Consider the following 23,533-nt stretch of genomic DNA (forward strand, 5'->3'; position numbering starts at 1 on the left):
ATGCTAAAAAATATATCACATGAATTTGAAGTTGAACACAGAATTAAAATTATTACCGTCAATTTGAATTATATAAATGCAGCGACATTGAGTTGAATAAAATTGGATAAAAAGTATTAAAATTACATTAACGAAGACAATAGGTACATCGGGAACATCTTGACTAGGGTTACATCTGAAAAAGTAAGTAAGGTGAAAACGGGCATGTAAGGGTGTATAAGTGTGTGTGTGTAAATGTGTATGGGTGTATATTTGAATTAGTGTTTTATTTATTCTATGAAATACCTTATTTGGATGCAAATTATAAAATTTTTTAGTTCTTAAAAGCACATGTTGAAAATTGGTTATTACTTATGACAGGAGAAAAGTTATAGGTTATGGTAAGATTCATAGGCGTACGGTGTGACATGGGCGTAGTATGGGATGGGTTTCTGGTTGTAGGTTATGTATTTTATGGTTGTATTAGTGTTTGTGGATTGGTGTAATGTAATTGTAAATGTGTGAGTATGGGAAAATAGTGTTTTCATTGAGGAGAGTGTGAGGGTTTTGTGCTTTGTGTTTCTCTATTTCGTAGTGTTCGAGTATATTTAGTTTTGAAAAGCTTACACCTCCACAAAACACTTAACAAACACAAAATCTCTATCATTTCCAAATCACACCCAACCTTATCTAAAATACTATCTAATAATAAACCCAAAGAGAATCCCTTAACCAAGTCAGGTATATACAAAATTCAGTGTAAAGACTGTGAAGCCCATTATATAGGACTAACCACCAGAAATATTAATACACGATTCAAAGAACACATATCCAACAGACCTAAATCAGCAGTTGGCACACACCTCCTCGAACACAAACACAACACCGACCTAGAACATACATACCTTCTACACCCCTGCAATATTTTCAAAACTAAATATACTCGAACACTACGAAATAGAGAAACACAAAGCACAAAACCCTCACACTCTCCTCAATGAAAACACTATTTTCCCATACTCACACATTTACAATTACATTACACCAATCCACAAACACTAATACAACCATAAAATACATAACCTACAACCAGAAACCCATCCCATACTACGCCCATGTCACACCGTACGCCTATGAATCTTACCATAACCTATAACTTTTCTCCTGTCATAAGTAATAACCAATTTTCAACATGTGCTTTTAAGAACTAAAAAATTTTATAAATTTTATAATTTGCAGCCAAATAAGGTATTTCATAGAATAAATAAAACACTAATTCAAATATACTGTTCAGTGTACTTAACCCCCAGGTTCTACGCTAACTTCACACTACAAGAACACGGAAATAAAATAAACCCGGCAACGTTTTAAAAAAATGGCCACCCGAATGACTATTCCCTCTAAAACTAAACAAGTACCCGCTTAAATTTGAAAAGTGGCACGTGATAAAACATCTAAGGCAGGGCCCCCTTACGTTAGTTATAGATAACGCTTTGACCTGAAGCACAGTAGGGAAGGAACGTTAAATAAAACACTGAAATTGTGAGAAGTTTGTTTAATAATGATCGTAATTATTATGATTGTGAAAACCCGGAAATTTAGTTGATGTACATTAATATAAACAAAACAAACAAAGCCAAAAGGTGTCGTACTCTCGCAAAAGTCACTGCCAAGGATAAAAAGAGTACGACGTAAGAAAAACCTTGCAGTTTGATTAAAACAGTCCAAAAGTTAATTAACAAAATATTTTGTAAAAGTTTTAAGCAGTAGTTAACAAAGATAGTAAATGCATATACACAATGTTGGTTACACTCAAGGTTAAAGCAAGTTTTTGGGGACAATGGGTCAGGTAGAAGCAGGTACCAAGATTCTGAGAAAGGGTTAAAAGTACAGGATGTGACTCATCTTTGGTGCAATAAAGTCCTTTTGTTGAAAGCAAGATGGAAAACTACATGGCCTTGTAGGCAAATTTGACTAAAAACAAAATATGTGGAAATTATTGAATCGCCACTCATTTAACACATAGATTCTAAACTGAAGAGCTTTGATTAGCGTAATCTCGCTCCTGCAAGATGGGTAGTCCGCCCCTGGTTTCGGGGTTTCGAACCTACAGTTGGATGTCGAAGACAGTGCACGGAATTAGGTGCCCTAACACATAATTATAGACTACAGTTTCTTTTTCCACCTTCCCGAGACTGCTTCATTCACGGAGAAAATTGTTAGTAACAAACAACAAGTCAGTACATACATCAAACGAATCAGCAATTTCCACATAAGTATTAAAATAAAATGAAAACTTATATGAATGTAACTTCAAGGACAAGACCAAGTAATCAACATCAATAAACATAAATTAAGCAAACATTACACCAAAAATGTAAACAATTAAAAACAATAGCATAACGGTATCACACATATGATTGCATTGCGGTTAAACAAAGTAAATTTCAAAAACAGAGATTCAAACACACAACAAATATAAAATGCGGAATACAAAACACAAATACGATATAAAGAAATGCAAAAATTACTACCTGCATTAAATAACACAAAATAACAACAACCATTTATGGAACGAAACGTTCACGACCGCCATTCGAGACAAGATCCCAAACGTAACTCCCGTTCGTGCTTTCTAGGTGGCGCAGGCAACTTTTTTTCCCACCTAGAAATTGCATGGTTGCCAACTCTCAAAAATGTATGTATCGTCGTAAGCTGTATATACAGGGTGGAACCTTTCAGACGCCCCTTTGGAAAAGGATCGGGTGGGCTACTCCACACGTGAGTTTTTCAACATCCATCGCTTAGGTTGGAGTATCTCGACGTTACCATAGACTGACAGCAATACGAGTGGCGGCTCCATACATATGACAAAACAGAACAAGTATTAGTATACAAAGAAAAGTATGTATCAGAGACACATCCATCATTTATCACAACACAAAGTAAAGGTATGGTAAACACAAGAGATCTATGAACTACCACAGAGTACATTTGACCTACACTACCAGTACCTTAACCCTACTTTTTCAAGATGGCTAATTCCACTTTTACAATTATAAGTAATCATTGTTCTACCTTCTAAAAATCTACTGCAAAGCCGGCAACTAAATCGAGCTATAATTCCGTGCAGCATTATACTTAACACTTCAAATTGCAATACTACAGCTAAACCTTGGAACTAATTTCAAGGAAAACCAGTAAGTAAGGGTAACTTGTAACAGAGATAAAGGTTTGAAACAGGTAAGGGACAGCGACATGTAATGGACTTCATTGATATCTTGTAAAAGTAACAGGAACTGGATATCGACAAAGAGAAAAAAAAAAACCAACGTAAACACCTGGCAGTGTGTTTGTAGTGGGGCCACCTTAACAGCTGTACATCAATCCCGTAGATTCTCCCTAAAAATTACCAATTCTGCTTCGCCCCTATAATGCACAACCACATTTTCCGAGAATGAGAGAAACTGTAAGAGTAAGGGAACGTAAAATACCGTCGCACTGAAAAAAACAACAACAAAAAACAAGTCGTCTAGCAAATCTCGTTGTAAAATGGCAACTGTCTCGTGATCCTAAGAAGATAATGGAAGACACCAACACCGCACGTAACCTCCAATGGAAACAGCGACACACGACCGCATCACTTGTATATTCACGAGTTAAATATGCGAAACAGGAGGAACAAGATGTCAACTGTCCTGCAAATGCAGAGTCCATATCACAGCAATGCGCCCCCGATGTCCACATAACAAAAACCTATGAAACGAAAATCAAATTGCAATAGAACTTCCGCAGCAGAGACTCCACATCCATCCCTCATCAGCACACTCCCCGTTTCAATCTGCTGGGCAGAACTGAAGAATGGGACACAAAGTGTCAAAATAGACATGGCCCCCTCCATTTATAGATGTTACAAAAGCAGTAAAATGAAAATCGAAGCTGTAAGCTGATTCTTTGAAAAAAAACTGCTGCATTAGTCAGCTCTCACTGGCATCCTCGATGTCTAAACTGTCCGTTAGGATGTGTGCATCGGAGTCGAAAAACCTGCAAGCGAGCTACAAAAATAAAACCAAGTGCAACTGTACTGGAATGAACTCTCGCAACACGCCCCTGCAATCCTCATCCGAAATCAACCAACTGAAATGCAAACAGGTCCCAAACTTGTCTCTAATGACGCCACCTAAAACCTGTTGTCCTTATAAATCCCTCGGAAGCCCCCTCTATAAAACCTTGTGACATGTAACTGCACCAAATGCTGGAATCAATGCAGCAAAACCTGTGCAAAAATTCCCCGTATTGTTGATCTAATGGGCCCGCAACATCGAGACTTGCTCCGTGAGTCAACAACAATAAATGCCACTTGAAAACAGTAAAATAAACTTCCATTCTCCTGGGTGCTGAAGTCGCTGAGGTCACTGGCACTTAAAGAAAATCGCCCCTAAAAGTGTCATGAGGGTCCTCTCGCCACCATTCACCTTTCTATGAATCAAAACCCTGGAACACTTCTAAGATCGGCAAGGGAACCAAAAAAACCACACAATTGGAACCCCAGTTGAAAAACACGTCCTCAAGCATGACAAGCTCCTGTAGTTGCATCAAACAGCGATGGTCATGTGACACGTTTGTTTTGAAGGTGGAATAATAAGAACAAACAGACTCACCTGATGTATTTGCCTTGCGAATTATTTCACCGCCAACATCCACCACATGGATCACCCTACTAACTCTGATTTGGGAAAATTTTCACAGGAGGTACGGTAAAGCAACTTGTTCCACCAAAACCTCTGCTTCAGGATGATTTAATGGACATCCCACTGCGTCAACCATCATATACTCCCTTGTAGGAATCTCCTTTGGAACGGTAACTGGAGATTTTTCTTCCGCTACCCCTGCATAATAAAATACAACAGCAGTATGTTCGGGTACACACACGATGGATAAACAAAAATGTAAATAACAAAACACATTTCAGATCGGCAAAGTTCCTTCCACAAACTTCATGGTCAATGCGTCCTGGTCAACGGCACCAATTCTGTAGTGTACTTAACCCCCAGGTTCTACGCTAATCTCACACTACAAGAACACGGAAATAAAATAAACCCGGCAACGTTTAAAAATGGCCACCCGAATGACTATTCCCTCTAAAACTAAACAAGTACCCGCTTAAATTTGAAAAGTGGCACGTGATAAAACATCTAAGGCAGGGCCTCCTTACGTTAGTTGTAGACAACGCTTTGACCTGAAGCACAGTAGGGAAGGAATTTTAAATAAAACACTGAAATTGTGAGAAGTTTGTTTAATTAATGATCGTAACTATCATGATTGTGAAAACCCGGAAATTTAGTTGATGTACATTAATATAAACAAAACAAACAAAGCCAAAAGGTGTCGTACTCTCGCAAAAGTCACTGCCAAGGATAAAAAGAGTACGACGTAAGAAAAACCTTGCAGTTTGATTAAAACAGTCCAAAAGTTAATTAACAAAATATTTTGTAAAAGTTTAAGCAGTAGTTAACAAAGATAGTAAATGCATATACACAAGGATGGTTACACTCAAGGTTAAAAGCAAGTTTTTGGGGACAATGGGTCAGGTAGAAGCAGTTACCAAGATTCTGAGAAAGGGTTAAAAGTACAGGATGTGACTCATCTTTGGTGCAATAAAGTCCTTTTGTTGAAAGCAAGATGGAAAACTATACATGGCCTTGTAGGCAAATTTGACTAAAAACAAAATATGTGGAAATTATTGAATCGCCACTCATTTATCACACATAGATTCTAAACTGAAGAGCTTTGATTAGTGTAATCTCGCTCCTGCAAGATGGGTAGTCCGCCCCTGGTTTCGGGGTTTCGAACCTACAGTTGGATGTCGAAGACAGTGCACGGAATTAGGTGCCCTAACACATAAATATAGACTACAGTTTCTTTTTCCACCTTCCCGAGACTGCTTCATTCACGGAGAAAATTGTTAGTAACATACAACAAGTCAGTACACACATCAAACGAATCAGCAATTTCCACATAAGTATTAAAATAAAATGAAAACTTATATGAATGTAACTTCAAGGACAAGACCAAGTAATCAACATCAATAAACATAAATTAAGCAAACATTACACCAAAAATGTAAACAATTAAAAAACATAGCATAACGGTATCACACATATGATTGCATTGCGGTTAAACAAAGTAAATTTCAAAAACAGAGATTCAAACACACAACAAATATAAAATGCGGCATACAAAACACAAATACGATATAAAGAAATGCAAAAATTACTACCTGCATTAAATAACACAAAATAACAACAACCATTTATGGAACGAAACGTTCACGACCGCCATTCGAGACAAGATGCCAAACGTAACTCCCGTTCGTGCTTATTAGGTGGCGCAAGCAGCTTTTTTTTCCCACCTAGAAATTGCATGGTTGCCAACTCTCAAATATGTATGTATCGTCGTAAGCTGTATATACAGGGTGGAACCTTTCAACGTCTCTTCTGTGTAATTATTATTTTAATTTCTAGTGGTATGTCATTATTTAATTTCTTTTGAGGAACTTTTGGTGTCACTTGCTGTAGGTACAGCTTTTTGCAGATTTATATTGTTCTGTAGCTATTTTTATTTCTTCAGGCTCTTTGAGTCGAATTTTGAGGTCTATGTTTCCACACACAACGGAATATACGAAGACCAGCCTTAAGGCACGCCAGTTTCGCGCAAAATTGACGTCGACGGACGACGTTCTTGCTGTTGTTGGATTATTGTTAGCTGTCGAAAGTAATAAAAAAAGAGTGAAGCGAAAGTTCTGGACTATAAAGACTAGTTACAGAAAAGGAAATATTACTCCCATCTAAATTTATTAAAAGAACTGAGGTTCAGTCCGAAAGATTGGCACAATCGCCTCGAGGCGATCCACACAATACGATCGGCCTTGGGACGCTATAAAAAAAGAGGCAAATCGAATGAGATTTTGTATTGAAATTTCCGGCCTCCAGGCGTCAGATGCGCAGGAAAACCTCAACAGAATTCTCCATACACACATAGAGATTTTCCTTGAGGTCTTGCGCCTCGAGGCATGCCTTGGGTTTTTTCGTTGCGTGTGGAGCCGCCTTAACAGCTTTCATTCTAAGTGTGTTGTTCTATGGCTTTGTAATACACAAATAGCTATTTCTGTAACACAAACAGTACATTCATTGAACATGTACTAACTACAGATAACAGTTAATTGGTAGTGCGCATATTTGTGTTCAAATCATGGTATTGCAGCTCCTTCTAAAGTGTGTGCTTCGTGCAGATGGTTGTCTTCGGAGAAATTCCGGCCATCTCATAATCTTTTCTATAATCCCACCAGATTTCGGTTGGCAGCTTTTTGTAAATAACATATTGGTCCGTATGAATAAAAGTGAGCAAATGTTTATACTTGCAAAATTCAAAGTAAGTACTCATAAGTGCCCCTTCATACTGGTTTGTTTAGCAGCACCGCATTGTGTCCAGTGTGAAGGAGCACTTACGAGTATTTACTTTGAATTTTACAATTATAAGGATTTGCTCCCTTTTATTCATATGGGCCAATGTATACATAGAGTGCTTCTTATTGATAAATCATATTCATAGGATGTTGCTAAGGTTGGGGCATCTCATGGTATCACAAACTTAGACTTTTTGCCAACATTTACAGCTAACAGAGTAGAGTATACTATTTACCGGATGAGTCACTGCAGTAGCTGAATCGCATAGGAAAATTTACTGACAACAGCCTGACGAACGATAGCACAATTTTAATGTCTTTTACGTGACCAAAACAGCTGTATGAAACTTGTTCATAGTGATGCCACGACCGAGCGTGAGAAGCGCGAACTCGGCAATCTTGAAATCTGGTGGATTTTGATCAATGACCCTTTTGCGGACGTGATTGGTTTTAGTAACCGCGGTCTATTGGTTAATCATCAAAGCTCATGGAGCATATTAGCTCTGTTTTGGTGCGTGTTGAAAAAGCTTCTTAAAACAAACATAAACTATATAATAAAATGTGTATACCTACAGTCATATTCACTTAGGGCCGGTATTTCCATCTTCGGATAAAGTAGTAGATTCGTACCTGCAAAATAACTTATACCGGCTGATATCTTCCGTTTATCTATCTGCGGGTATTTGCATCAGCGTGCGGTATAAATATATCCCGTAGATAGCTACCTAACCCTAGCCAATGTTGCCGATTTTAGAAGTCTGTAATAGAAAAAGATAGCGAACGGCAGGGTCATATATTAGAGCAAGATAGCTTACTACTTGACAATTTGAACGAATGCTTTTGTTTTGGAAAGAAATTCGGTGACTTGTAATATACTTGACAAACGTAAATTACAGAATAAGCTTTACTTATGAGTACTCTGAACATGAACCAAAATCGTGATGTAAATGCACCGCGTAGAAAGAAAAGAACTGCTAATTTCAGCACATCTGAAAATCGTGTGCTTGTGTCAAGAAAATCTTGATCCATTTGGAATCTAAAATAGGTTACCTATCCTTCAAGAAAACATAATATGTATTTGCGTACTTCTACTTATATACTTCAATTTCTTTCTTCCTATTTAGTAAAGGTACGGTTGGTAATTTCGCAAATTTTTAAAACGTCACCAGTTTACTAGAAATTTGACGCAATATCCTGGGGTTATGTTGATAACTGCAGAAAATCTACCCAATAACTTTATCTAGAACTTATCCTGCCGATAATATTTAAACGAGGTTCGAAATACCCGAAGCGAGGCTAACTGTCGGTTTACCTGGAAGATATCTTATACTTGACTTTATCCCAAGATGGAAATACCGGCCCTTAGAAATAGCCATAGGGATTTCCTATGTCTAGTTTTAAAAAACAAAAACTCTTCTGAAGGATGCCTAATTTTATGCAAACAAAATAACTTCTTAAAACAAATGAAGATTTGCTATCACATTAGAATATTGTTTTAATTTTTTTTTAATTTTCGTTCATGTGCGATGTACTTATTCAACTGAAGGAAAAGTTGATATGGTCAATTGGTACAGTGCCAGTAATAGTTTAAAGAGCGTCAGAGACTTATTTTCTGTGTTGATAGCTTTAAAATTAGTGGTTATCTAAATGCGATCCTCATACGACACCGTAAACAACCCTCAACTTTAACGGAGGATTTGAAATTGAATGTCATCATAACCTAAAGCATACTATTTGCTGTCGTTTTTTATTAAAATCTAGAATGACAATGCAAAATGCGCGCGCATGTTATTTGGTTGTATAAAATTACGCGCCTTTCAGAAGCATTTTTGTCATTTAAAAGTAGACATAGGAAATCCTTATGTCTACTTCTAAATTAATAGCACTGTGAATGTAGAAAAATTTTAAAAATGAATATTGAAATATTAGGTTTGTTTACTGTTCAAGTATTCACAACTGAATAAAAAAAAGGGAATTATTTGTGGGTAATAGAAAACACGATTGGATTGTTCAATGTGTTTTTTTTTGTAAGTTAAAACAAGTGATGTGCCGTACTGTTAAAAATGTACATCCCTGGGTACAGATATGTACTTTTTTTCTTAAGGCCCCCCTTCACGTGCAGTTTTATGTCAGTTTTGGACTGACGCTCCTTCAGTTAATTCCAAACTCGCACGTGAAGGGGTTAAACATGCCAGGCGCGCTTCAGTTGCGGCGCGGAGCGAAGAAATCAAATCAGACTAAATTCCTGGCGCGAACTGACATGCAGCAACAGCAAGATGTGAGCATGTAGATGCGCTCAGTTCTCACATCGGGATTGACACAATATGACAAAGGTGGAGGTAGTACGCTTAAGGTGTGCAAAAGAGAGATAGCTTTAGTAGAATGTAATTGATGAAATTTAGAATGGGTAGTCCTATGTTTCCCGGGTTTCAGGGTTTGTTTGATTTATCTCCTTTAACAAATCAATGTGTGTGGATTCATTTCTTCTCAAATACCATAGTTTCGACCAATACTTTTTTCTCTTTCTTCTTACTTCTCTTTCGTCGTCCACCAGCAACAAAAAAGCAATTGCTTTCCTCTTCTTCAAACTTATTCTTTAACAGCACTGTTGCACTACTAGACCCGGGAACAGAATAAAACTGAAATAAATTAAAAATCAAGCGCGAACGTGTAGATGCAACGCATGTCACACATCGGGAGCGCGCGCCAAGAATTCAAGATAAGAACTGCACGTGAAGGGGGGCCTAGTCTGTGCCGATTTGCGTTATATAAAAACTAAAGTTGATGCTGTGTAACGCAAGACTCAACCAAGGTTGGTATAGACTCAACTTGCATGTTTTTGTTTTCTTTATAGTTTAATATGACACGAGTCAGCAATGACTACGTTTACGTTATTTGATGACAAGAAACGAAAAAAAAAGATAAAAAACTCACTGGTTAAAGTTAAAACATCATTATTACTTGATTCCGGGGTGGTGGCAATTTTAATCATTTACTATTTATTGTATACCAAAATGACTACATATCCGTTTATTAGAGGGATATCAGATAGCGATAATTAAGGGTGAGTATTATATGCATTTATTAATAAAAAAAACTGAACAAGACAAAACATTTGGTAGTAACAAATGTTGTAACTCACAGTAAGATGTAAATAAAATTTGCTATGTATCCAAGTACTAATAAAATATGCCAGCATATATACAAATAAAACACATAATTCAATTAAATTAACAACACTTAAAAAAATAAAATTACTTTTAAGGCACTTAGTAACAAAACAATAATAATCATTATTGTTAAAAATATGGAACATTAGAGGTGTTTCGCAAATAAAATCTATAAATTAAAACAAAAACCTATTCGTTAAAATAAAAAAAAACAGTCTTGAACAAAAATAAAAGGCAAACTAAACTGTACCAGATATTTCTGAAATGTCTCCATTGCATAAAGACGGTGATGTTTGCCGATGATGAACGATCGCTCGCCAAATGCGAAGCTCAGGACCTCCTCGTAGGCCAACCTTATGTAAATCTTCTCTACTAATAATGTACAATACTTCTTCTAAAGTAAAACCCTCATTGATTAACTTTTGTCCTACGTCGTCTAATTCGAGTCCCTGCAACCATTGGTGTAAACGTTGGTCGATTTGTACGTCATCTCTTTGTTGACAACGGCATGACAGAATCTGTCTGAGAGCTTGGGCCTGTTGCTGGCTATTGTCAATTGATAGCTTTACCTAAAATATGATGGTACTTAGTCTAATAACAAATTTCAAATATCAATTATCATGGCGCAACAATCATAATTATATCATTAAAAATCACGAACATTTGCGCCATAAATGACAACTAAAATAAGGAAAAATTGCTCTGAAGAAGGTAAATATTGCAAATAATTTTAATTTATTCATTACAAACTGCAATGCTAACGATACATGCGTTGTCGACTTTCATGGCAAGTGTCAGATACGACTTTTTTGGGAAACCGTTCAAGACAATTTCTTTCAATTTTACACATTTTTAATTATTGGATTTAACAAAAATATTTTTCTACATATAGTCAGAGTAGGCATTTGCGCTCGTATGTGATAACGCAAACGTCATCTTTTTCTAGGAAAGTCACTAAGCGACAAAATAAAAAAAACGCTCGCTCTCCCAATTATTAACTATAAATCAAATATGCATTGCTCAGAGTATCCAATGACAACCAGTAAATGACATCTAAGATGATCTAAGATGTCACAGTGAAAGATGTATATTTTTGGAAATATGTGAATTGCTCGATTGTAGAAAAAATCTTGTGTGTAATTCGAGCGCAAATTGATTGTCGATTTCGATTTCAACTGTCTCTTTCAATCGACAATATCATTTTGCGCTCTTAATACACAAATAGCAATTTTTCACTAGTGGCGTCTCATGACATGATTATTAACCTTTTTTCCACTTGTAAAGTAGGCTTTCTCGGCAGTATTGTAATAATGTGGACATTATTAAGGGGGGATTAACACCAAAATGTGAGGTTAATATAAATTCAAATTTCAAATGTACAAATTTCAAAATATTTTTACTTTTTTCGTAAAAGATAATTCGTAACACCTTCATCTGAGACAACTACGTGATGAGATACATATTTCGCATTAATACAAAAGAAAAAAAAATATTACGTAACCTTTAAAGGTACACCACTAAATAAATATCAAATAGTGTAGCAAACTATTAGTGTCTTGTCACAAGTAGTACCCTGAAGAATGATGTAGTATTTTGGTTTCGGATGAAACTTACTTATTTTTCAAGTTTTGTACATTTTAGTGCCTGATCGCTAAAATGTGAGTTACCGCCATCAAATTCCACATGTTTTTCCTGTAATTTAATTTGTGGATTTCGTGTAAGATGGCGCTGTTAGCGTGTAGCTAAAGTCTGTATACAGTGTGGACGTTTAGGTAACGCAGTGACCTATTAACGAAGAATAGCAACCTGTAATATACTTACATCAATTTATCACATGGATATTATCGCCAAAGACTGACCTTGTTCTTAGAGATAAAGGTGGTGTTTTGTTTGTTATCGTAATTAGATACGTCCTACATTATGCTACAAACAGGATTGTAATTTATTCCACAGACCTATTCTTGCTCTGTCAAATTTTCAGGTATACTATACAATACATCACCTGAACTGGCTTTGTGTTTGAATTATGATCTATTTTGGGATTCTTATCAATACACTTGATTTATAGTGTGTATAATCAATGTCAATACTTATAGTAGTATATTATATATACATAATATATTGGTCAACTTTTAATGTGCTGGTTTTATCAAGGTCCTTGGGTTTTATAGAAATATTTTATTATTAACGACCCTCGCGATCGTTTATAATTTTGTATTGCTGTCCGTCTGTCTGTCCCTGTGCACGATAACTTTGTGTAGAAACGTCCGATCGCTTTGAAAATAGACACACATGTTCTTCAGGATATAAGAAAGGTCCCTATTGTTTTTCGGCTATGTAGACTAACGGGCCAAAAAGTTACAACCCAAAAACTGCCCAAACCTACAAAAAAGGGTTCTGTTATAATTCTTGTTACAAAGAACATATGAATATCCGGTTTTCTGTGTTAGTAGATGAATTTTTAAAAAATTGCGCATGTGCTTTTGTATTTGAGCAATCCCAATTTTTTTATTTGTTATATTTAAATGAAATTTTGTATGTATATGCACCTCCCACCTCGTATAAAAGTAAAAGTAATGCTAATTCAAACATTTGTTTTACAAGCTATGCTGATCTGGTGGAACAGAATCAATCCCTGCGTTGTAAAAAAGATGCACGTGCGAAGATCTCAAGAATCGTTCGGTATTCAGTTGTATCGGATTTTTTGGTCTAATATTGAGGCTAGAGTGGGGCTCTGATATGTACCACAATAGCGATAATCGGATCTCATAAAACACTTATGTTTTTTACCTCTTAATAATGCCACAGATAAAATGTCAATCCCCTAAGAACTTGATTAAGGGTGGTTAATGGGGGTGGGGCTGGAAACAAGTTTTTAATTAAAAAAGAGGGACATTTTTAAAATTGCAACCAGTACTTGCACGACGCAGATAAAATGTGTCGCTTTGGACATAGATTTTTTAATCTATGTCTTGGGCGAGCTACACCCCCGAACGGTACCAAATTTGCGTTTTTAGTTACATTTTCTTCTTATGAACACAACAAGTAAGACTATCTGGGATTTTGAATGTATTATTTCTAATTTTGTATTTCCAAAGATGCACCCTTAAACGGGCGTGTGAAAAGCCTGGTCCCCACAAAATGTTATATTTGGAACTGCAATTGCGGACAGTTTCTTCGTGTGACTTTAAAAAAAAATTATGCGCACTTCATCGTTGAAATAACCTAAACATATTGCACCAAATGTTCGTCTTACAAAAAAGTGGTGCGCATAGCGAATATGGCAGAGGGCAGTTCTAGGGCATTTTCCAATACATGTTGGAAGGCGCTATTATTGCCACTTTCTCCGTCCGTCCACACGAAGCTGCATCTACTCTTACAGTTTTCAAGATATTTAGTTCGTTCTGTTTGCATTCGGTAGCTTAGGGTATAATAACAACCAAGAACCAAGAAAATTTACACCAATTGCTTGCTCCTGCGCCTGACCAGCGGCTGGTAAAGTTAAAACCAGTTATGTAGGTATTATTTCCATGTCTCTGGTATTATTACATATTCATCATCCTTTATATCTCTTTTCTTGTTAGAAACAATACCTACTAACCTGGTACCTACATTTAAAACATAATATGCGTATGGTCTGCGCGTACAGAAGACAACTGTTGATTTATTAAGATATTACCAATGGACACACAACTAGTAGAATCGTTACCAAGAATATGTTTTCCGCTTGGCGACATATCGCATATATGGTAAATATCAGATGCGCGCATACGCATACTGCGCAATGTGCCAACTTTATAGTAATTTCTTTGAAATTAGTAAAGAAAAACAAGGCACATAGTAAAAATTAAATGTGTCATGCGGAAGCTGAGCGATATCATCTTTCTTAATCGGCTATTTTTTTGAAATTTTAACCATATGTGCTTCTAGTAAAGGCAAACTTATCGCAGCATTTACCTATACTACCGGCATATCTGCACATGCGTGATTCTACCCAAAAGCTTTCTGCTCTTTCTTTTATGTATGTCTAAACATATATGTATGTACCAAATTTGGTTCCAATCGGTTCAGTCGTTTACCTGAAAATGAGAATACCGACAGATAGACAGATAGAGATAATCCAGATTTTGTTTGATTTGGCTTCGTGGTGCTTCAAAACGTGTATTTTTTATTATTTATGCTTCTCAGGTATAAATATTGAGAAAGGTACCTACACCATATGATGACCAATATATATTATAAGTCTTAAATCAAATGTCATTTATAGCGCAACGGATGTTGTATTGAGAACCGCTGACTCCGTACGGCTGGTTTTGAGAAACTTTCACTCGTAGGGAACGGATTTTTACATTGCATTTCAGGTGCATATTATTAAATACAACTATTGGTCGCGTTATAAATGACGTTTCATTTACGATTTAATAATTTATGTTACATTGCTGCGCATATGGACTATAGTTTACTAACGATATGTACTATATCTTGTCATAGAGTAGTATACTTTAAAAGTTGTGCTGCGTAAGGCGGACGTGAGATTACAAATTGTGCTGTGTAAAACTGGCTACGTAAATACTTGTACACGTGCTGCCATCCAGTGATGTATAACTTCATTTATTGGGTAACAAAACAACCTTAACTAGTATACTCTGTTTTTTAACTAGGAAGACGGATTTAAAAGTTCCCGCAAAAAATCTTAGTTTCTATTGGCTCGCGCTGCGCCCGTTTTACACCCAGGTAAAATTGCTATTGACATGATTTAACTGTCAAATTTAATCGCGAGTCTCGTCCTTTAACTGTTGCACTTATTTTTGAGTTTTTGTGTGTTCTGAGTCCATTTGCATAAATTTTAACAAAAAAACCAGTTCATTTAAGAACTAAAGTTGATATTTCGCGTCCTAAGTGTACTGGCATTAGTGATGGATTCAAACTCCAAGTACCAGTAAAGCAAGCTTGTCTCCTTTGAAAAAACGTAGTCGCTTCAACTTGGATCATTTTATCAGTCTCCGAGAAGCAGTTTATTATAAACACATAAACAAATGTTGGCTGATACTCCGGATATGAATTTTGGTACGCTTGTGTTAAAGATTGCATCTACCACAGGTAACGTAAATAATGATATAGGTATATATTTGGTTATTAAAGTATCACACATATTTAGGAGATGCACGATCTACAGTATACCGGATAATTAAAGAATATCGAAGTACTGGGATTGTTACCCCTTCGAAACGTTCCGGTGGTCATAACGCTGTTGCAAATGTGAGCTCTGACGATTGGCGGAATTGTGTGCAACACGTTATTAAGGAAGAAAATAATGTGTGTAGATTGGATGGCCTAATGGATACACTTATAGAACCATTAATTACTTCACTCGGATCGGAGGACAGTGACAGTTTTAGTGAACTTTCGGAAAATACATAAAGCAGTGAACTGTGCTGTTTAATAATATGAGTATAATTCCATTGTTCTGAATTTGTTCAATAACTTAACATTTGTTGTAAATTGTAATGTGGATTGTGTAGTATTACAACTGATAAAACATTTAAAACTACAATTCAAAATAATGTTTCAAAGGCCAAAAAATGTATGCAGGATGATTACCTATTATCAATGTATTACCTATTTATTATAATTCGCTTTTAAAAGTATGATGTATGCATAATATAAAGGAGTTCCTACCAAATAATAACCCAAAAGCATAAATAATGAAATCTATCCAAATGTGAAAGAAAATCACATCACGCAACCCACAATACATGTCTGTATAAAATGAGTCTATTATTTTTGTTACTAGATTCTAGTGACATTTTCAGTGTAAATCAGGTTTTTAAATCCGTCTTCCTAGTTAAAAAACAGAGTATAGTAGTCAATAATGAGAACTGTCACGCTGTCACTTTTAGAAAACACAACCCGAAATTTCGCTCAATAAACGTTTAGACAAGTTCTCTAAAATGAATAATTGCCACCATCCGCCATTTCCAGAGAAATTACATACCTAAAATTATCACATTTTAAAAAAATTCGAACGAAATTACTCTTTGAAAATATCTCAATGACAGAACAAAATACGGCCTGTTTGACTTGTACTTCCACGCACTTGATTCACATGTTAGATTAATAAACAAAAAATTCTGTCCAACCGTTCACTTTCTTATCAATATAATATGTTAATTTAGAAGACTTCAAGTAGTAGTAGTGAAAAAAATAGTATACATATACCACGGATGGTAGAGAAGTTAATTATTGTCTTCGCACCTTAAAACCCTCGGCACAAGCGCCTCTGGATGCAATCTTGGTGCTCAGCGAGGTGCTCAGGGAATAATACTAAACTTCTCTACTTCTAAAACTATTTTCTAAGAAAACAGCAGTGGCGGCTGGTGTATAAGGGCTGCAGAGCTGCAGAACCACCAGAAAATTAAAAAATAAGCTTTACAGTTAAACCTATAATAATAAAATAAAGCGCGACAAGCGCGGAAGTTAAAAGGTGGCATAGTTTCCCAGCACAGTAAACGATGAGTCTCCGCGCACTAGACTATATAAACTTAGCAGTGCGATACGAGAAGGTGCTGCGCTCCAAATTCAAGGTTTCCCCGCACCTCGCGACACTCGCGGAGGTTATTTTTAGTGTGTAGCTTTAACGAGATTTTGAACTGCATCTGATGCAGCCCCAGCTCGGTTCTCGGTGAGAAATTGTTACTTGCGGATCAATTTTAAAGTTTTCGCGTATTGTTATACCTACCTATTTTTTTGTTTATTTTGATATTCGCATTAGAAATTCCTAGTTTATTAAATGTTAAAAAGTTTATAAACAACACCTACGAAAAAAATTAAATTAAAACAAGACGGACGTCCATTTCGCCTATATTTCCATTGAAGAAGAAGGCTCGAGTGATAAACAGTATATAGACAATTTAATCGCGAATTGTATGTTAAGAAACGAATCGATATGTGGGTGCCATAAGAAAAATGCTCTCTTCTCTTTCCCGTGTGCACTGTTTGGCGGAAATAAATCGTGTACACAAATTAGAGTCACCGATATTTAACACATTTGAGTAAAAAATAAGGAAACATGCCGATCCTATTTACATAACACGCTTTACTAGCCACGCCACAGTAAATAGAGAACAACTAGATTCTGCCTATTGGGTAAATATTAACAAAAATTAAGGAAGAAATGGCGAAATCTACTAACTAAAGTGATTGACTACATACAAATTTGTGAAATGTTTGAATTGGCACTGCGAGGACATGAAGAGACGAGTGTCTCGGAGAATCCAGGAATTTTTCGGGGTTCAACAAATATAAGTGCAGAGCTTGCAGAACCTCTGTATTTGTAACACACGAGCCGCCACTGGAAAACAGTATTGGTTTCTATGCCAATAAATTCTCATAATGTTTAAAGGTGATCCCTACATAGAATTCGGTTATGCGATTAAAGCAATAACAGAAAAAAAAACTTTCGTTTCGAGAGTGGAATAGTTTAAGATGGTTCTAAAGAAATTGATATTTTGGTTGTAAAGGATGCGGGAGGTTATAGAAACTCGATTGTAGAGTAGTCAAAATTTGCAATATTATTAGGCACTTCAATATCTTTTCATTTACCACTGATTAATTTAGTTTATAATTTGCATGTAGGCTTTATAATTCACGAAAGGTACGTATGGTCTAACTGCCTCGAAATAAATGCATCTCCCATCAAGGGGGCGTAATTCAAGATATGCTTAATTAAAATTTAGCCTGCCGCAATTATGCCTTGCGCTCATGTTCAATACCTTGCCTTACCTAAAATGTAGCCTTTCCGTAATTATGTTTCTGACCAACGTTAATTGCTATTAATTAAAAATAAGGGGTGCGCAATTATGCGCCCGGCTAACGTCAATTCTTTGTTTGCTCAAATATGCGAGCAGCTAAAGTAATGAATTATAGAAAACTAAATTGTGAATTCGTAATTCTTATGGAAAGTTTGGAATATTTATAAATTGTCAACAATCGACAGTCACTAGTCACTTATTTTTGATCGCCCGTTATAAGAAATAACTAAAGCCACTTACCAACGTCTGATACTGTTTGTGACTGTCTATTAATTCTTGTAGTAAACGAGTATTTTCTGCACGCAATTGAACCACTTGATCGCGGTAGTCATAACCAGCTGAACTCTTGCTCGATTTCGCAGAGTTGACCGTACTCGGAGAACTATGATTTGCTAAATTTTCGCCTAGTTCCGGAGATAAAACTGTAATAGCTGCCTGAACACCAGATCTCACCAGATTGTCTAAAGCAAACATCCAATGCGGTTTAATAGGGTGACGTCGAAGTACCTCGTTTACAGATTCCTGTAAAAGAAATAGAATGGAGATTTCAAACTAGTTGCGTAGATCCAAATACTAACTTGATATAGATATATGGCAAATTGCAGTTGGTTTATTGCGGTAGCGTCAAAGTCTAGCTCTTCCTTCAAGTGTCTCACAGTTGTTTCAATAACTGTTAACGACTGTTCAGTTAAATATTCTTTTAAGCCACCCATAAGCTTAGCTAAATGCTGCAACGTTAATACTGTTTCGCCTAAATACTTTGTTCTAATTTTCTGTATCCAAAGCTCGCAAATCTTTGCGCCGTCTTGCGCCAGGACTTTTGCGAGCGTTGTCCTTCGCTGGGAGTCTTTTTTTAAAAGATAAAATCCGTCGGTCTCTATTCCTACGTCGACCTCTGGCGATAGAAGAGTGCCCGTGGATCCCCTTCTTTGTTGGCTGTCACAGTCTGGGTCCATGTCTAGGGAAGGCGTAGACGCCAAACTGTCAAGGAAAACGGTCCACATAATTCGCCATAATAGGTTGAATACGTTAAGGTTAAGAAAAGACGAGTTAGTAAGATTGGAAATTGTAACGAAGGTAAAAGCAATGGTTACCTGTTGAAAGAGAGAGCGGCAGGCATTTGTATTGGCGGTAAAAGGGACCCTCTGCTATGTGAGCTGCAATCACAATTAACACCACAATAAAGCAAACACAGGTAAAAATATAAACAAGACTCACACGCTCACAAAATATTTACGCAAGGTTAAAGGTTATCAATCATCGTCCTTACCAAGAGTACTTAAAACTAAAATCATCTGCGTTAATAAGAGAAAGAAGACTGTAAAGATTCATGTCATATAAATAAAATATAAATAATAGGAAAACTTTGCGCACAATTTCCGTGAAAAGGAAGGATGGTGTGCTTATCATTATCAGTTTTATTCTATTACTTCCTGTTTGGGTTACAACTGGTGCAGACACCAGAACAGTCACTTGCTGATTTTAAAATATATTCCTTTATTATCCTATACGACGCATTACTGTCAAAAATTGCAGTTTTTTTAATCTCGACTACCACTTTGCATAAAAATGATCTATCTGTTTTGATTCTTGTAGTCGTTAAGAGTCGTCAAAATTTAACGACTGATAAATCTTCTGAAGGGTTTAATTAGTTTACAATCTTTAGAGTGTGTCTATTAATTAATTAATATCTACATCGCATATTGTTTGTTTACGGAAGCACACTCTATCGCCGCTAAGACATTGCGTCACACATTGTTTTCCCAGATAAGACACATTTTTCTTCTAATACCTAAAGATACGTAGTTTTGAAATATTTTATAGGTCATGAGCTCACAAAATCGACTAGAACATTTGCCACTGATTTTAAAAACGCAATCACTTCTTCAAATACAGTTGTCCCAGATAGGAATGAACAGCATTTCGAGATACACACTCGGTTAAATTAGAAAAAAGTTGCGTATTTTAGGGCTTAGTAAAATGATGTTTTAAAAATTCGGAAATTCCCATCCGAAATTAGCCATATTCGTTTTTAGCGTATTTTCGTCAAAGTGAAAAATCGCTATTGGCTGCACTTTGACGTCCGTCCGTCCTTCTGTCCGTCACACGTACTCCTTCTAAACCACTGAACCGATTTTGGCGATATAGGGCTCATTTGAAAGGGCTTGGTCCAAGGATTCCGTGCATACCCATATTTTTTTCGTTTTGCGCATGCGCAGTGTCAGAAATTTGGTTTAACGCATGTGCAATGCTAACTTTTTTATTTATGAAGATATTTAAATGAAACTTTATATGTAAACACTACGAATATAAGTAAAATTAACGACGTTTTCAAAATAATGGTCTCGTTCATAAGACACAACAGTTGTGGTTTTATGTCACAATCCATACTTTGACATGTGTGTGTAGCGCTACTAAAAATGGCCGACGTAAAGAGCGTAAAAGTAGCGACGTAATTATAAGACGTATCGGTAAATGTTCCACAACAGTTGTGTCTTATGAACGCGCCCATTGTTTTGCGCATGCGCAATGCCAACTTTCTTATTTATGGAGGGATTTAAATGAAATTTTATACATAGGCATTTGGAATAAAGACAAATCTAACACCAGTTGCAAAATTTAGTTTTGCGCATTCGCAATGGCAACTTCCTTATTTACTGAAGCATTTAAATGAAATTAAATACATAGGCACTTGGAAAACAAGCAAATCTAACACCAGTTTTAAAATTTGGTTTTGCGCATGCGCAATGGCAACTTTCTTATTTATGAAAGCAGTTAAACGAAATATCATATGTAGGCAACTTGAATGAAACTAAAACTAATACCGGTTTCAAAATTACTGTTAACGCATGCTGGTATGTTTTATTTACGAAGGTATTCAATAAAATTTCTAATGTAGACAATGCGCAATGCTATTTACAAAAGCATTTAAAAGCGTTTCATGAAGAGAATGTGACAGCATTAACTATTAGGAAGAAAATACGCTCTCGTCATTTATGCTTGCATAAGGACTTTTTAGCTTGTTATTTTTTTCTGGAACTATTGAAAAAGATACCAAAAAACCAATAGGTAACACTTCTCATGGGCACTGTTTAAGCTCTACAAGATTTCATCTTTGAAAAATCATCATCAACTTGCATTTTTGTATGGACCGGAAAAAAATACATTCTGTATTCAGTAGCATTTGTTATTACCACTACAATGACGTATGGCACAGTATGATTCTTTAATAGATATTAGTTTGCACGTTATCAATTCTGTTTTTGGGGAATATTGTAATGCCAACGTATTAACAAAATAAAAAGATCATTTAAACCACAATAAACCCCTAAAGAGCATCTAAAAAAGCAACAGAGCACCTTGGTGTGACCCACGGTGTAAGAATCCGACGACTGTCGATTCAGGCGGAGATGGCTGTCCCCGATCATGCAACGCTTGCCGCACGACAGAGAAAGCTTGAGGCGAGCCATAGCCATCTCTGTCGTACTCACGGGTTCGCAGTAGTATTGGGTTGTAAAGGTGCTGTCCGTTTTGCGGTGTAGGTGTATCTATTCGTTTATGTGCCAATACTTGGAAGGAGATGTTGCGTACCTAATTGTAACGCAGGCTACGAAAGCAATGCAGAAAAGGTATCGCTTTTTAAAATCCCGGAAAGCAAGTTGAAGAGTGGAGTAAAATTATCCCGCGAAAAAACAAACGGTTAACCACAAAAGTTCATGTTTGCGCTAAACATTTTGTGCTTACGAATGTTTTATTTGCTGCATGCTCGTTTAATAAGAATTGTATTTTATTTGCAGAATCTTAGGGCCTTAAATTTTATTTTTATTTTCCTTTTTAACTAAGGTATCATTTTCAGCGGTTTTTTGGCGCTATTCGCCAAGCTGGAGGTGCTAATGACCACCCTACACTTTATTCGTTTCTCCAGTTATACCGTTTACTTTCTTTATATAGTATTTTGAAACCACCAGCATACGGAAACTGCCTGCCTATTGAAAAAAAACGGACTCCAACAATTTCTCTTGACGATTTTAAAAATTTGTTTATCGACGATGGGCGTCAGAAGCACCTAAATTTGATTAAGGAAAAGTTGGACAATTTGTTGGAACAGGAAGATTGTTCGGACTTGTTTGATGGTGTAGGTCTGTAGGAGATCTTAGTGTATATTTTCTAGCAGGTTTTATTAGCAAAAAACTGTTTAAATTAAACCGATGCAATACGTGCTGAGAAAATTTGTATTTCAAAGAAGCTTTAATTCCGATGGAAGAAGCTGAGTAACCGAATTGGAATCTAAAGGATTTTTATGTCGTCCAGAAACAAGTATGTTTCACTTTTTAAGAAAATTGGATTATTGGAGGACATCTGTATGAAATGAAACACATAACATCTGTGGACGTTTTCGAAGCCATTCATTATAGACGAAGTTGACAAGCAAGGATTATCCTTTACTTTTAATTGTAGCGAGCATAAGGACGATATTGTTGCACAAACCATATATTTTTATGCAATAATGAGAATCAAACAATATTGCCAACAGGAAGAAATGGGGTACAAGCGGCAATCAGCGGAAAAGAAAAAAGAATTGCGACACGCTTGCCGCAGGTAAGCAGTTTCTACGTGAGTTTCTGCTGTGAAAATGTTCGAAACTTCCACGTTAATTAAAATTGGTCTAATATTAGATGATGAAGAACAAGAAAGTACATATTGCAGAAAAAGAAAAATACGTTTTTGTGTACATAAAATGCATAAGAAGTATCTTTTATGACCGAAATCATTTTCTCGGACACATTTAATCAGCATCTCATCTTGTTCCGCTGAAAAAGTGTTCCTTTGCTGACCCTTCAACGTTTCTTGTACTATGAAAACTGAACTAAAGTCGGTGACCTGCACAGATTGTATTCACACTTGTCGGAACGTGCACGGTACATGCCCTGGCAAATATTGTTTCGGAAGAATGCCGCGTGCAAAGGCCGTAGCTTGCCGAGTCTTTGCTCGCATAGTGTGAATTACACCCCAAAAAATTCATAAGATTCAATAATATAGATATTTTGCCGAGTCGGTGCTTTGCCTGTGCCGAGTACGTGCCTTGCCCGAAAGTGAGAATCGACCTT

General features: G+C 36.3%; 1 protein-coding gene and 1 long non-coding RNA gene across 4 annotated transcripts; one reads left to right on the forward strand and one right to left on the reverse strand.

Moving 5' to 3' along the window:
• The first annotated feature begins 2,987 nt into the window (after window positions 1-2,987).
• Window positions 2,988-3,307, forward strand: LOC116159251. Of its 2 annotated transcripts, none has more exons than XR_004142928.1 (2): window positions 2,988-3,222; window positions 3,276-3,307. It is a non-coding gene; the product is annotated as an uncharacterized LOC116159251 (long non-coding RNA). The 2 variants fall into 2 exon arrangements; XR_004142927.1 differs by having other exon boundaries at window positions 3,270-3,295.
• Window positions 3,308-10,596: 7,289 nt separating this feature from the next.
• LOC116159296 (mitogen-activated protein kinase kinase kinase 15-like) lies at window positions 10,597-20,181 on the reverse strand. 2 transcript variants are annotated; one of them, XM_031472251.1, is made up of 5 exons: window positions 19,696-20,181; window positions 19,520-19,582; window positions 19,004-19,406; window positions 18,666-18,947; window positions 10,597-11,183 (listed from the first exon to the last, which is right to left on the reverse strand). In XM_031472251.1, exons 1-5 carry the CDS (start codon window positions 19,833-19,835, stop codon window positions 10,854-10,856), a joined length of 1,218 nt encoding a protein of 405 aa, XP_031328111.1. In that variant the 5' UTR covers window positions 19,836-20,181; the 3' UTR covers window positions 10,597-10,853. The 2 variants fall into 2 exon arrangements, with proteins under 2 accessions (XP_031328111.1, XP_031328112.1); XM_031472252.1 differs by having other exon boundaries at window positions 10,599-11,183; window positions 19,644-20,179.
• Window positions 20,182-23,533: the final 3,352 nt, after the last annotated feature.

This window comes from Photinus pyralis, unplaced genomic scaffold, assembly GCF_008802855.1.
Source record: "Photinus pyralis isolate 1611_PpyrPB1 unplaced genomic scaffold, Ppyr1.3 Ppyr1.4_LG1, whole genome shotgun sequence".
NCBI classification, from domain to species: Eukaryota; Metazoa; Arthropoda; class Insecta; order Coleoptera; family Lampyridae; genus Photinus; species Photinus pyralis.

Bases quoted from the DNA above. Each gene is read 5' to 3' on its own strand.
- LOC116159296 (XM_031472251.1), bottom strand. From the start codon at position 19,835: ATGATAAGCACACCATCCTTCCTTTTCACGGAAATTGTGCGCAAAGTT. The intron at 19,583-19,695 runs GTAAGGACGATG...TTGTGATTGCAG, and splicing joins TTTAGTTTTAAGTACTCTTG to CTCACATAGCAGAGGGTCCC. The intron at 11,184-18,665 runs GTAAGTGGCTTT...ATCATATTTTAG, and splicing joins ACAAACAGTATCAGACGTTG to GTAAAGCTATCAATTGACAA.